At 33.3% G+C, this 15,473-nt stretch overlaps 2 protein-coding genes across 10 annotated transcripts in view; both read right to left on the reverse strand.

Annotated features, from left to right (window-relative positions):
* Window positions 1-2: 2 nt before the first annotated feature.
* Window positions 3-1,807, reverse strand: LOC116765677 (RPII140-upstream gene protein). The gene is made up of 6 exons (XM_032655251.2): window positions 1,458-1,807; window positions 1,100-1,265; window positions 927-1,015; window positions 665-798; window positions 427-535; window positions 3-172 (listed from the first exon to the last, which is right to left on the reverse strand). The coding sequence occupies exons 1-6, from the start codon at window positions 1,631-1,633 to the stop codon at window positions 52-54; spliced, it is 795 nt and encodes a 264-aa protein (XP_032511142.2). The 5' UTR covers window positions 1,634-1,807; the 3' UTR covers window positions 3-51.
* Window positions 1,808-7,057: 5,250 nt separating this feature from the next.
* The window catches only part of LOC116765674 (polypyrimidine tract-binding protein 2), a 244,960-nt gene continuing 236,544 nt past the window's right edge, over window positions 7,058-15,473 (reverse strand). For 8 of the 9 annotated variants that reach the window (XM_032655245.2, XM_032655243.2, XM_061521837.1 and 5 more), the window contains 8 exons: window positions 14,746-14,959; window positions 13,952-14,148; window positions 13,449-13,482; window positions 12,397-12,489; window positions 11,819-11,933; window positions 10,302-10,403; window positions 10,150-10,227; window positions 7,058-9,834 (listed from right to left, as the gene is read on the reverse strand). In XM_032655245.2, the coding sequence (XP_032511136.1) occupies window positions 9,702-9,834; window positions 10,150-10,227; window positions 10,302-10,403; window positions 11,819-11,933; window positions 12,397-12,489; window positions 13,449-13,482; window positions 13,952-14,148; window positions 14,746-14,959 (966 nt within the window). In that variant the 3' untranslated portion in view covers window positions 7,058-9,701. The remainder of the gene's footprint in view (window positions 9,835-10,149; window positions 10,228-10,301; window positions 10,404-11,818; window positions 11,934-12,396; window positions 12,490-13,448; window positions 13,483-13,951; window positions 14,149-14,745; window positions 14,960-15,473) is intronic. The other variant, XM_032655244.2, reaches the window with a different exon arrangement.

Raw genomic sequence — 15,473 nt, forward strand, 5'->3', positions numbered from 1 at the left:
GCTAACAATTAAATAATTTATTAACTATATCTAAGTCTACATTTTTTTAGTCTATGGTAGATCTTCAACTTTCTGTACACCTTTTTCTTTAACAATAATATCATGATGCTGGGTAAGGTGATCATTTTTCTCTGTTGCAGATTTTTCTATAGCTTCATCCATTAATTTTTGTCTGAAACGTAATATGTATTTGATTGAAAATATACTTTATTGGCAATAATTTTATATATTGGAAATTTTTAAACAAATTTGAGTAACAATCTTTTTTGACAGTAAGAATAATAAACAAATTGTTATCATAAATCACAGTCAAATAATTTATTTATTTTATACCAGACAAAACTGATCAGTTCAAAAACTCTTTAATTTTATATATAGTAGTGACATCTGGTTAAATAATTAGTAAAAGATGTAACTTTTAATTACCTTGTCTCTTTAATTTTGTAAAGTGATTTCCTTATGTCATCCATAGATAAACCACTTATTTTCAGAAGGCCTAAAATAAGAACTCCTCCCATGGCACTTAACACTCCACCTTATGACAGATAATAAATATATTATTGAGAATTCATACAGTCTAACAAAAAAATTAAATAAATTTCAGGGTCAATAAGTAATATTATTATTTGGGATGAATAAAAGTTAAATATAAAATAGCATTTACCAACACCAGCTCCGACTAACATCGCTGTTGGGCCTAAGTTAGCTTTATATATAGCCCCAGTGAGAGATCCCCCTACAATGTAGTCAGATAAAGAGCTTCGATTCCTATACACTGAAATCGATGTTACAAATAAACTGAAAATAGACAAAGACATACAATATATTAAAAACATATATTGACACAACAATATAACTTTTGGAAGAAATTTAGAGTTTAGTACAATGTTTATTTGGCAAAATAATAAAAAATCAATAATATTTACCTAAATATTCCTGTAAAAATACCTAATCTCCAACCCCAGTGATAAGCCCCTTTGGCAAAAGAGATAGTTACATAGTCCTGGAGTTTTTTCTGAAATTATCAGTAAAACATATATTTATACAAATAATTGAAACACTAAAAATATTTGTATATGTAATAGCATAAAAATATTACTTTTGCTTCAAAAGTAGAATGAAAAATTGTAGCTTGGTTATTTTGTATGAAGTTTAAATATGCATCTCTTGACTTGATAAATCCGCCCAAAGAGGCGCCAATGAAGAATCCACACAAACTTTCTTGTACTACATTGTGCAGCTCTATTGAGTATTCATCAAATTCACTGTAATAATAACATTAACACAATAATTGTATAAATTCAGGTATGTATAAGAAACAAATATAATTTATTGATAAACATTTGAAAAACTTATTATTATTTACAAATAAATAAATTTAAACTATTATAGATAGGTAAAAAAGAGCTTAATAAGAGCTTAAGAAATCATGTCAGGTTAGGAAAAACAAGTCTTACTTTCTGCTATACATGGCTCGCAATCTATCCCATCCTGTTTGTTGTACTTCATTATTAGAATCGGTTAATAGAATTTCATCATTTTGATTTCTTTCGTGAAAAATAGGTACTATAAATGTAGGAGTCACTCTTGCTATAGTACCAAAGATAAACTTGCGATTCAGTGTTCTGAACATTTTTGTTTTATTAATGTGTAGTATTTCACATAACTCTTTAACGTCTTTACACAACTTTAAATAATCTCGGAAAATATTCCGGCGTTATAAAATAAAAAACGAATTCCTACTATTATTGTAACAGTCGTACATACGTCAAAGTCAGAACTTCAAATTCTAAATTGTCAAATGTCAACTATTCGACATGATTCTGAATGTCAATGCCAATTTTAGTTGCCAGCCACTAAGTAACATGAATTTGTCGATATTTCCTAAAATATTTTTATTGCCAAAATAAACTTACTTAATTGAAAACGGTAATCTTGAATTAAATTAGTATCATTTACAGTATAGACACATAGATAATACAATTACATCACCAAAGCATAAAAAAATATTTCAGCTAGATTTACTATATTTGGCTCATAGAGGATAATATTTTTATGCTTATTAATAATTTCAAATTATATTTAGTGCATATTTTGACGAAAGTAAATTTGATCAGCTAAGTTCACTCTCTCTCTCTCTCTCTTAATAAATATTAGAAAATTATATTTCTTAAATTATATGTTCATTTTGAACTCTTCGAGATTGAACAGTGAAAAGAAAAGAGTTCAAAGGATAACGACTATTAGCAAAACTAACCGTATTAAATTGAAAGATAGGCCCCGATAGTACAAATTTAAGTAATTGAAATATTTTTTTTTAATCTGGAAGGTTTAAAGGTTACAAGCCTAATTTACTATGTTGACATGCTATGCAAAATATAACCTTCACAATGAAGGTTTTTCTTATTAGATTGTATCATGAAATTATATTATTGTAACAAAATATAAAATATATTAAGAAAATATATTATGAAATTATCCATACTAATATTATAAATGCGAAAGTAACTCTGTCTGTCTGTTACTCAATCACGTCTAAACTACTGAACCAATTTGCATGAAATTTGGTATGGAGATATTTTGATACCCGAGAAAGGACATAGGCTACTTTTTACCCCGGGAAAATGACGTATTCCCATGGGATAATTCAGGTGGGCTGATCGCTTTTACGCCTAAACCACTGAACAGATTTAAATGAAATTTGGTAAGGAGATAGTTTGAGACTTAAGAAAGGACATGAGAAAAAAACACGATAACGTTGGTAGTTTTCGTTTATCAAAAGCGTACTAAGCTTCGTAATAACGTAGTAATATAAATTCTAAAACCATGAACTTAAGGTACAAAATATATATGATAAGATTAATTTAAATTTAAAGAATTAACTTCAATTCATTTTTTTTCACAATATTCATTAATTACCAAGTGTATTAAACTAAGTGTCCATTATAATTAACAACTAATAAAATATTATTAAGAAAATTACTTATAAATATATTGAATGCCTGATAATAAATTTGGACGAATGATTATACATATCAAAGGACTGTGAAAGTGTTCGGAATAAAATATTGTGACAGCTTGAAAAATCCTTGTGTCTTTATTTATGTTTTAAAGAGATTTTATATAAAAAAAAATAGAAGTCTCATGTATAGCTGCAGATGTAAATGTCCAATGTATGGTAATAAATATAATTTAATATAAAATCTTTTTCAACATAGCTGTGATTTATGCTGTACAATTAAACATAAGTTTCTAACAAAGACTTCCATTATACATAATTTTATAGTAAAACTTCGACTTTAGAAAAAGGGTTAAATAAAAATAGAAAGTCGATGGTAAAATATTCAATATATCTGTAAAACGTCAATGCCGCTTGTTCCGTGTCGTAAAAATAAAGTTTGTTGAATTTGTCGTATTCTGTAACTCTTTCAAGTAACAAGACCACTGTTTAACATCCCAGGAAACAAATTTAAAATTTCATTATACTTAAAAAAATAATCTTTATATATAAAATAAAGTCGCGTTAGTTACACTATTTATAAATCAAGAATTGCTGTACGGATTTAGCTGAAAATTGGTGGAGAGATAGCTTAGAACCAGGGAAAGGACATAGGATAGTTTTCATCCGATTGAAAGAGAAAAAAAAAGATTATCAAAATCAAAATCTTCTAATCTACTGTCTTAAGGGAGGAATAGATTTCGCCCGGTCAGCTATACATTTCTAATTCTGAAACTAACGCAGACGAAGTCGCGGGCAAAACCTAGTATAAAATAAGTTATACCATCATTATACTTTTTTTTTTTTGATGACGCAGGGAAACTCTTTTTACGAGCCGTCTCACCGGCCTTGGTGGGGCCGGAGAGGATGTGTGAGACTCAACCTGGGCAGGTCCCTACTCACTAAAGCCACTGCGAAAGCCATCGGCCGCTATGTTGGTGCACCCCGGATCTGTCAGCGACAGGGCACACCAGCGACTGGCCGGTCCTGGCAAAGACCGGACTTACTCCCTCGGAGAAAGGAGACGATCCCGGCAATTAGGATCGCCCCGACGACGCCGGGCTTTCACAGGAGCCGGGTTACCAGCCCGACCCCAGACCGTAGTGGAGGGACGCTATTGGAGGCGTTGCGAATATCGCCTCCGGCGCGCCCCCCCCTCGTCGTCTGCGGAGGGAGGGTGCATCAGCCGCAACCTCCTGTTCCCGCTCAGATGACTCCTTCGTGGACATGACCGTCTCACAGAAGGAGGACACCGCCATCCAGGACCTGTCACTCTCGAGCATCTTCTCCGCGACACTCGAAAGCGACAAGCCCACTCCGCCGAGTGCCGCCACAAGGTCTTGGCGCTGCGCAGCCCATCTCGGGCACACCTCGAGGGTGTGCTGGGCTGAGTCCACCGCAGCGCCGCACTCATGGCAGCCTCCTTCCGGCTCTCTCCTGGCCACCCGACACAAGTAGTCACCGAAGCAGCCGTGCCCGGTAAAAACCTGCGTCAGACGGAAAGTGAGGGGCTTGCGTTTCCGCCTCATCCAACGCTCTAGGACCGGCCGGAGCGCAGCCGTTGTACGTTTACCGTACGGCTGGTCCGCCAGGTCCTCCCCCCACTCCCGCATAAGGCGCGACTCCCCCTGCCGGCGAACCGCCCGGATCTCCTCTGTCGAAGGGTTCTCTCCGAGAGCCCTCCTACCCGAGACGTAAGAGAACACCTCGGCGAGAACCGACGCAACAAGATCCCAAGGCGGATCGCCGGCAAGAGCCGTCGCTGCGGCCCAGGAGACCGTACGGTACCCCTTAACCACCCTCACCGCGGGCGCCCTTTGCGCCGAGCGCAGAAGGGTCTTGACCCCGCGGCTCATCGGGCGATCAGCCCAAACGGGAGTACCGTACGTGGCTATACTCCGACAGACCCCAGAGTATAGCCGCCTGCAAGCTGCGCTGGGACCTCCGAGGTTCGGGAGGAATTTCCCCAGCGCACCTGCCGTCCTCCTGACCTTCGGCCCCAACTCTCTGAAATGGGGCACGAAGGTCCACCCTCCGTCAAGGGTGAGCCCCAGATATTTCATGGTAGGGTTCACCCTGAATCATTCTACTTACCCAACCCTTTATATCTATAAAAATTATGTTATATAACTAGATACTGATCACGCCTTCTTTCACAGGCAAGTCATGAATAATGATGAGACTCACAAATGGTTAGTCATGATTAATAATTGTTAAATAACCACATATGATTTTTCAGTTGTTAAGTTGTTAAGCCTGTTGGATTAAAAATGGGTGGACTTATAATATACTTTGATTCAACGTATTAATTTCAAAATAACATACAATTTTAAAGTCACATTGCCTAAAATTTTGGATTTTGCAGGCGGAGACTAATAAATGTGGTAAAATTTCACCTGCATACATAATGCTTTACCATATATACATATTGGAATCACGTAATAAACTAACTTCAGTCTACTTAGAGATAAAAATACTATTTAAATCTTGGTAGAATGTAAATAACAATAATCTTTCTGAAAATATAGTTGTTTTGAAATCAAAGACAGACGCTCCAAAATTATTGATGATACTCTTTCATCACTTTTTACCTCGCCGACCTCCGATGAAAAAGTAGTTTGAAGTAAACAACCCAGAGAGTTCCAAAGTGCAAAAGAATCTACCATTGTAAGTGTATAGGCATGGAAGGGAATCTGGATGTCAGGTAAAGAATACTCAAATAAAATACGTATACATTTTCAACTATATTTTATTATAAAATGACAAAGAATAAATCTAGAGTTTAATAGTGTAGTCACTTAGACGTTAAAATAGTGTATATATTTCACATAAACTGACAGGTTTTAGTTATAATTATTGATATAAAATTAAATATACATAAAACAATCTTCATAATACATCTGAATTACATTCTGCTTTTTAAAGCTTAGTCAAAGGATATTTGATCTTCTATTTTATTTTTAAGGGAAAAATAATATTATTTATTTGTTATATCCCTGTTATTTTTTCCAACGATTGGTCTTTGGCATGTTGTTTAAATTACTGATCATAAGTCTAAATTGTTGAAATTTAAAACTATAATCGAGATACGACACTAGTGGGTCAGAAAAAACCAAGACTCTATTGAGACGATTTACATCTATTACACTATTTTTTTTTTAATTTTACACACAACCCTTTAATTTGCACACCTTTAGTAATATTTCAATAAATTAACAAATAGTTGCTAAATTGCAACGGAGCCGGGTATACACGAAGTAGCTAAGAAGACATCCTGTTTCATGCAGGTAAGTTATCCTAAATCGTCTACCGAAATAAGGATAGTTTTATTCATCTAGAATCTTAAAGTTATGATCATTTTAATCTGTAATAGTTCTATAATTTTATTTAATTATTTATAAGGTCGTGTATTTACAATTACACCCGCAATACATAACAGGATAACTGCCACTTCATAGGACCTTATTTTTCTAAACAATTTTCATTAACATTATTTAATTTGAAGTAGCAGTGACGTATCCTATTAATTGGCAGTTATACATTTTTTTCTAGAACAACGTTTCAATAAGGATTGCTTCAGTTCTTTCAACGCTCTGGAGTAAGGGACGTGGCACGGATAGTTTCTGGGACAAGGAGTAAATATTCACATTTTACCCTGTGCGAAGTATCCCACTTGATAATTTTATAACAAAAATATCATTGGCATCATTTTGCGTCCCTTAATCCACTCACATTCATCTTAACAACCTGTATTCGCCTAAATTCTTGCCTCAGACTTCGCTATACGCAAGACGCGAAGAGTTTGAAAATACGTATTGAAACGTTCAAGTCATAGTACAGTCCTGTAGATAAGAATATGTCTAGAGCACAGATGGTGTACAATCGTACATAATTTCATTATATTGTTCCCATTTAAGTTTACAAGATTTATTTACAAATAGTTCCACTATTTTAGAATGGAAATATACTGTATACAGAGAATATAAATTAAAGATTGGATAATATATAATTCATAATTAAATGCAGGTAGGAAAATGAGGAAAATAAAGAAAAAAAGAATCAATGATAATAAAAATTTAATTATGAAATTAAAAATAAGAATGAAATTAAACACACAAAGGCTTATTTCTAAAATAAAAGAATACAAAGATCGACGACATTTTAAATTACATTGGGAAATAACATAGCATTAAATAGGACAAAGGGAAGATTAAAGTAACAGCTGTTAAAGGATACAATTTGATACATGCGCCTTAGCCAAAAGATTTCTATTTACTGATATGTAGGCGTTTTATTTTAGTGATATGAAACAACTTCATATATCGTTTATAGTGAAGGGATGAAGTAAATCTGTACTATCGTAGCGGCGATATGAACAGATATGTAAGAGACAACACAGCGAGTAAAATAACACTAACTATCATAGTACCAAATGGACTAAGTAAGAAACACAACTTCATATCTTTTTCAACGCATAACTTTAACTAACAAATTGAAACAATTCTCGCTCGCGATGAATAAAATAGCAAATATTGCGCTTAATAAAACTCTCAAATATAATTTAACTGTAACATTTTCATTAACTTCTCAATAAACGTTAAGATTAATTCAATTACGTTTTACCTAAAATAATGTGTATTGACTTTAAATTTGGCATCTCATTCTAAACACTGATTTTTTTTCATTACAGTATGTTATTATCCTAAATATTTAAAATACTTCTCTAAACACATAAATTCCTATAATTATCTATTAGTCAATACCAATATTAATGAGAAAAATTTAGGCCACAAAACGCTACACACATCCGTCGCACTACTAATTGAGCACAGACTTTTTTGTCCATCAAGAACTGATATCTATGTGTGTAGCGTTCCACGCTGAGAACGGATATGTAATCTCTTTATTTTGTGATTCTGTTATAATACATAATATAATTCAATTATAGCTACCAATACCATCTCGAGACCACCACCGCTTTCATGCCATTTTATACGGGCACAGTTGACTGAGCCACATAGAAAAACATCTCAAAAACGTGCAAAATATCACCACACCCTGGTCGCCTAGCATTATTTAAACCGAACCTACGTACACGTTCTTATTGTAGGTAGGTACTGATTAATACAATAATTTATATGATCAAATTTCTCTAGTAAACCTTACACCGTACTGACGATCAATTTTTTTTCAGTTTAACCATCTTACTAAGCTCTATTTTTTTTATTTAACGGTATTTTATGTATATAATACAATTTATAATAGTGTAAATAATTTTCAATGATCGCTTACATAAATTAAAAGAAATAATCGGTGACTGAAAGGATATGCCGACGTCTCTCAGACACCTTTAGTATGGACTGTTTATAAACTTAGCAAAGATATGTTTTTCTGTACCTAATATTAATAAACTAATTCACGGGACAAAGCGTCGTATATTGGGCGTGTTTCACTCATGCTTTGCCTGAAACCGACGAACTGAATTACCTGGTCCAAAAGACGAACCAATCAAAAATAAAATTCATTTATAAATAAATAATATCTAATGTTAGCCAGTTTCCGAGAGAATTTCTATTAAATCACTTAACCGACTTAATCTCTTTCACATTGGACTAGACGCATTATTTAATTTAAGAAGGCAAAGATTTGTTAGAACCAATCGAGTGTAGTGAAACACGAGGGACGTATATACAGGGTGTTCAAATCAAATACCACACGACCGGATACTTCATAACTAACCGCATCTTATTTAATGATTATCTTAGAGAATTATCATTGTAAACACTATGCTTGTTAGAGGAATAAATAATCTATAATTACTTAATTAGTGAATGCACGAGCATTTATATGTTGTAGCTAATATTATTATAAATTAACATAGAAAATAAATGCATCATGTCACTACAATGTCACCGAACATAACGTAGATATATATATTTTATGTATATAAAATAGTCGTGATTACACTAACTATACGAGGCAACAGTATATATGAAACAATAATGGAAGTATGCAGACCGATAAAGAAGACTATTATCACTTAAATTACTAAAACCTCTAAAACTAATATTGCACACACATACACATTTCTATGACGTAGCATTTCAATATTATAGAAAATGTGTATGCGTACAAAACAATCATAATCCATAATACCATAATATATTGTGCTGATTAGAATAAGAAAATAAAATATATTGATAAAATATAATCTTACAATAATAACTGCAAATTATATGACGAAAATAATATACGTAACAATGTGCTAGTGATAAATACTATAGTATATTATATATGTAATACTATAGTAATAAGCTGTCATGATAGTCATAGAACGGCAATGTCTAACATCGCGATACTGCCAAGTTTTGTAAATAATTCTAGCGCAATCTAATTGCTATCAGATAACTGAACTACTGGAAACGTCATACGAAATTATATATATGTATATATTAAGAAAACAAAACGGAATGAATATCACACAAATTTCAATATGCTTTAAAATAACAAATATATCTAGTTGCCGGAGACCTTAATATTACACTACAGAAGTTAGCACTTAACCTCTACTGATCCGAGTAAGCGTAATACAGATATCATCAGTCGAGCGATTCTCGATTTGTGAGGTACAGTCGCGCTCCATAGTACATAGTACAGTCGGTTAGGGTACTGTCTAGACATTGTGTGATATTCGATACTGAATTTAAATACTTGATTTGGAGAAGGAGACCCTTAGATGATTGGACTCCGAGAGCTGGTGGTTGTGCATCTTGATGAGGGCAGCCACAGCGTCGTCGATGCATGGCAGTTGGACCAGAGCCATCTTGCGGTCTTTCCTGCAACGGTAGTTTAAAAATATTAAAATATTTTCCCTGTTTTACATTAATTATACTGGGCGATACGAAATTGCTTTATATTTTTTACAGTTAAACAACTTTAAGAAAGCGATACTATACTTAATGGAAACTAAAATATAAGTTGAAATCATAAGTGTGCTGACTAATTACTAAAACTGGTCCATAAAGATAAAATATTTGTGTAATAAAATGGACCATTACATTAAAAATAAATCGTCACTATAACATTTCATATAAAGGTTCAAATGACATAATTCATTTTAAGAACCTAATAAATGTGATGAAAGTACTCACGGGAAGAATTTAAACGCCTTGATGGTGAAACCTCGTTTAGTGAACGCTTCCTTGATGTCATCTTCAGTAACGGTAGCTCTGAAAGAAGTATTGAGTTGTGACAGGTCGGTTCTTTGGACTGAAATTGGATCTAGAATTGGACAATAACTTACGGAATGTTGGATAAATGTAATGTAGCGCTCGGAGGGTAAATGTTCTGGTAGTTCTTGCTACCAGGCTTCTTGAATCTATGGAGTGGGCTCTGGGAATAGTCCCTGGAATGATAAAAATTTATGTTACCGATGTACTTATGTAATCGATTACATCTAATTGGTATATTGTGACAATGATCGGTAAATATGTTTTCTAAGTGAAATAACAAGTAATAATCCGTATAATTAATATACCTTTGTTAGTAAAGTGATGCAGTATTTTTTTTGCAACCCGAATATTTGGTTATATTATTTATATTATTGACGTTTGTATTAATAGAATTCTATTGACATAAAATTCTTCAGTGGATCTTAATTATTAAGATTAAAAATATTGTACCCCTACTCTAGAGACAAGTAAAAATTATATTTATTCTTACATAATATTAAGATCTTAAGCAGATTGGATTACGGTAATACTATAATGCTCGAAGATTATTCTCTTAAATGGGGCGTCAGAAATTAAAAGTAGGTATGGGAAGTTATGGCGAGTACACTTATTATTTATTAACGCCTGCTTTGCTAACATTTGCTATCATTTTCCACAGTCCAGCGACCTCAATACCTCTTATGGTACGGTTTACCGAAAAACTATTAGGCCTATAGATTTGTAATTCAAGATAGAAATTTAAATTAATTTTAGATGTGTTAGCTGTCGAAATAATGAAATTATTTTATACCGGTAAAAATGCATTTTATTTTAATATTCGTTGGATAGAATTTTATTGTACTAGTAAAGCCATCTGTTACAAAACCAAAAAGTTAACATAGCTACAGCAGAACTAAACTTAATACTGTAATATATCACATTTAATCTACTTTATACTAGATAACACCACTAGAGTCAAGTTGTAAAATAGGGGTTATTGACATTTGTTATCTCCTGTCAAAATATGACAAAAAGTAGTGTCGATTCATGTTTTTCAGCCGTGGAACGGAAATACTATATAATTAGAGCAATATAACCGGTTTTGAAATGAGTTTTAGGTAAAAATCTACCAAAATAATAATAGAAAAATGCTATCTAAACGCGAACAATAATTATATAGAAGATTTTGGCAAGAACACATTTAAATACAACTATGAGGAGATAATGAATAAATGATGACTAAAGTGATGAATGATTTGATTTAATCTGCCGGTGATCACGGTTGCTGCACACTGTAAAGAATCCGAAACGTCGGGTGAAATATAAAACAATATCTATAATATGCCATAGAATATCCCACAATCGTATCTTTCATTAAATGAGAACGATAACTTATTTCAAAAGAGTCCAAAATTATGATCCGTTACAAAAACTACGAGATATACATGAGAAAATATCCATTTAGCATCAATTCATTAATATGCTCTTCTTCTTCAATACCATATTATAAAGTTTGGATGAGAAACCTAAGATTATACACTAAAAGTTTACAATAAGATACAACAAGATACAAGACTAATAAGGATTATATTATGGAAACTCCTATTACCGGGTGAGTCCTGCATCTGGCTGTCCCTCTTTGGGCAGTTGTACGGTCTGATGCTTGCTCAGCATCACGCGCATTGCTTTACCGAACACCCGAAGCTTATCCATATGAGTCATGGCTGTAACAAACAATTTTATAGTGATATTAGACATATCTTATAAATCATTGGTTTTCCAATAACTAAGAAATAAGTACCGCCGTAACATAACATTAGCTGTATTCCTTAAATTAATGACGTTATAAAACAGTAATTAAAAAAAGATGTCGTTCTTTAAAAATAAAATTTCTTTAATTTTGTTCACTGTGGCCACAAATACAACTTTACTGCTGAAGACAAGTCGTTACTTTGACAACAAATTTTAGTATGAACTTTAACGTCAATTTTATCCAAAAATGTTACTAAAACAATATTTTACAAAAACAAAGTATATTAAAACTTTACGCTGAGACCTATCGAATTATGTTAGGATATTATATAACAATTTATTTAAAAATTGTGAACTATTTATTAAAATATTTATTAAAAATAATGTAGTGATAATAAAATTAATATTAAAAACCAGAACCATATAATAACATACCTAGATGAGCCTGATGAGGTTCTGCCATTTGGATGAGGGCTGAGTCCTTTTTATTGTAGAGGATCTTCACCCGTTGCACATCACCGTACACGCCTACATTACAAAAGTATGTTAAAAACTAAACAATACTGAATTTTATGCTACATTTATGTAATAACAGCGACCTCAACTATGCTTTTTGATAAAAAAATGTATGTTTTCAAATTACAAGAGTACTTCACAAGACTTTGTTAGACAGAAACATAAGACCACAATTCGAGTTTCGGCTAAGTATTACCATAAAAATGTAAAACTTTTCCATCCAAAAATGGAGCGATAAAAGCAAAGTTGAGTCAGCCAGGTACGGTATAAGTTGGTACCAAATAAGCTAAGTTACTACACTTATCACAGATTTACTCCAACGGTTATACAAAGGCTATTTTAGTAATACCAACTGTATACAAAATAATTATGTGAAACGGGACAGATGGAAAATAACACAAGAAGAAAACAACTTTAAGCTATACTGGTCACGATAAAGCTTTCGATTAATGCCTTAGTATAAACAGAGCCGGCATTTGTTCTGTCTGACTGATCGAAGAATAGGAAATACTAAAACATTATAACTATTTTTCTCAAAGAACTAAAAAGAACACCGTCAATAAATTGTAAATGATTTATAAGAATATCTCTCTTACTATTAGAATGCTTTCTACGATTTTACTATAATGTTATTACAATATTTTTAAATCGTATTGTAAGTTTTGTTTATTAGATTTTGGATAATACTACTAGTGAATAAACCAAACAAATACATTACTGGGGCTTGGTAAACTAACCTAGCTACATCTAGGGTGTCTGAAACACAAATTGTCAAGTTAATAAGCATTTAAAGAATGATTAAGTATGGATAGTGTTAACAAGCGAAGCTTCGACAAATATAGTCATCGGATGCTGTTATTCGGTAGAGAAGTCGAGAATGTTAGGTGACAATTTGTCTTTCAGGCAGACAGGGGGCTCAGGAGTAATATTAATGTTTTAATATAAAATACGGAATGTATGTGCACACGTACCGAAAAGGGTAAATAGAGCGTCAGGCGTGACCATCTAAAACAATAGGAAAGAGAAAGAGATAGTATTATAAATAGTCATAAAAGATATCTGACTTCATATCTATAAATAAATTAGCAACGAATCTTCAAGGAGTTTAAGTAGAATATATAAATGTAATAATAGCCTGTAACGCCAACTGTATTAGTTCGGAACAATTAGTCGTTGGCGGATTTAAGAGCCCATATTATTGTATGAATTGTAAGGACGTTACCGGCTATTGGGTTAGCATAATGCATAATTGGCCAATAAACATTAAACTACCAAATTTAAAGATCACAAAAAAAAATCTTCTACTCGGTGCCTAACATATTTACGAGTGTATAAACTCATTTACAAGTCATCTAGGATTGTTTTTACAATGCAAAAAGCAAACAATATCATTCGGTTTCAGGTATTCTGATATCTATTTTATTTCTTTATCACTAGTGTCATTTGGTGGTTATATTTTCTCATAGATACCTACCTCCTCGTTGAGATTTGAAACCAGCAGTACTGTAGCTAGCGGTAGTGGTGGAGCTGCTAAAGCTCGCAGTGCTGGTGATGCTGGAGTCAAAGCGAGAGCCCCAAACGCTGGGAGGCTTACTCCCCCCACTCCCACACCATAGGGAGAAGCTAGCCCCGATCCCAGACCCAGGAACGGTGGTGCCAATACCCCTCCGCCTACACAAAAGTTTTATAAACGCGATGCTTCTTTTTATCACCCCTCGTACATTCGATGTTGAAAATTAATCACTATGTATTCGACACAAGAAATAGCAACCCATAACCGCTTTAACGTATGGCCTTTTTTTCGAGAGTCCCTTATTTAAGGGCTAAAACAACAATGAAAACAACAAATAGGCCTTTGCTAAAGTAATCCTCATATATTACAAGTCTCTACGGTGCAATAGGGATTTATAATAAGTTATTAGTCACTGTGGAAACATTTAGAATTGATTATTATGAATAAGACGAAGGTAACGTGGAATAGTTAATGGACTTATATGGTTTAAAAAATACATTTTTATTACATGCGAGGCAAAATAAAATGTGAAAAAATATATATTTCTAGATATAATTCATTTTGGTAATAAATGTTTTAATTATAAAATTAAACTACCTGTAACGAAATATATTATACTATTTATTATACAACGTATAAAATGTGCGTTTTGGTAGTACCGAAAGACTGCACGAAACTACACTAGGTGACCAAGTAACTAGAGAGTGTATCGAAGAGATAAGTTAGGTCCAGGTGTGGGGTAGTATAAGACTAACTCATCCTGGATGCGAGGTTCAGGGCGAGGTGGGCCCGCAGTGGCATCAACTCACTGGTCAACAGCTGATGAGCGTCTCCGTCTCCAGATGGAAGCGTCGGGTTAGTGTAGTCTCGGGACTTATCATTGTTATATTTGACATTGAGGCAGGTCATCTTTGAGTAGTCAATGCGGAGAGTGCAGCATCCGTTATATATGTTCTGACCATCCAGAGCCTTTGGACAAACAAAGAACTGTGGTTACTAAAAAGTTTAAATTTGAAAAAGAAAATACTAATTTTAATATTACAAAGAAACCTGAAAAGCAATGTAAAATAATGTAAACTCAATAAAAAACACAACGCAACAAATATAAAAGTGTGAAAAATAAGTATGGAAATCGTTATTCCTGTACCGCCTCTTATTTGTTTGACCAGGCTGCCTGCACGTAGCTGATAGCAAAGCATCACGATAGAAAAATGAATGTATTAAAATGCAGCAGCATTCTGACCTATCCAGTAAATATGATGATGTAAAAAATAACGAACAAAAGGTTTTTTCTAGAAAGTAACTACATTATTTTGTTCTTTAGTAGTATCAAATCAATTTACTTCTTACACGTAGGTAACTGGGTCACAAGGGAACTGCTACTATCTAATTTAGCAAAGATAAACGTTGCTTCAGGGATTACTCGTGCGCTGTTTGCTTACAGCGTGTACACATTAATTTTTAACCGTTAAGTGTTTCTCGT

This window comes from Danaus plexippus, chromosome 11, assembly GCF_018135715.1.
Source record: "Danaus plexippus chromosome 11, MEX_DaPlex, whole genome shotgun sequence".
Lineage (NCBI taxonomy): Eukaryota > Metazoa > Arthropoda > Insecta > Lepidoptera > Nymphalidae > Danaus > Danaus plexippus.

What these genes read in the sequence shown, in the direction of transcription:
- LOC116765677 (XM_032655251.2), bottom strand. Translation starts at nt 1,633, where the DNA reads ATGTTCAGAACACTGAATCGCAAGTTTATCTTTGGTACTATAGCAAGA. An exon ending in CGAGCCATGTATAGCAGAAA is followed by an intron (nt 1,266 to 1,457) that starts GTAAGACTTGTT and finishes TTATTATTACAG; the next exon opens with TGAATTTGATGAATACTCAA. An exon ending in GTTAGTCGGAGCTGGTGTTG is followed by an intron (nt 536 to 664) that starts GTAAATGCTATT and finishes ATCTGTCATAAG; the next exon opens with GTGGAGTGTTAAGTGCCATG.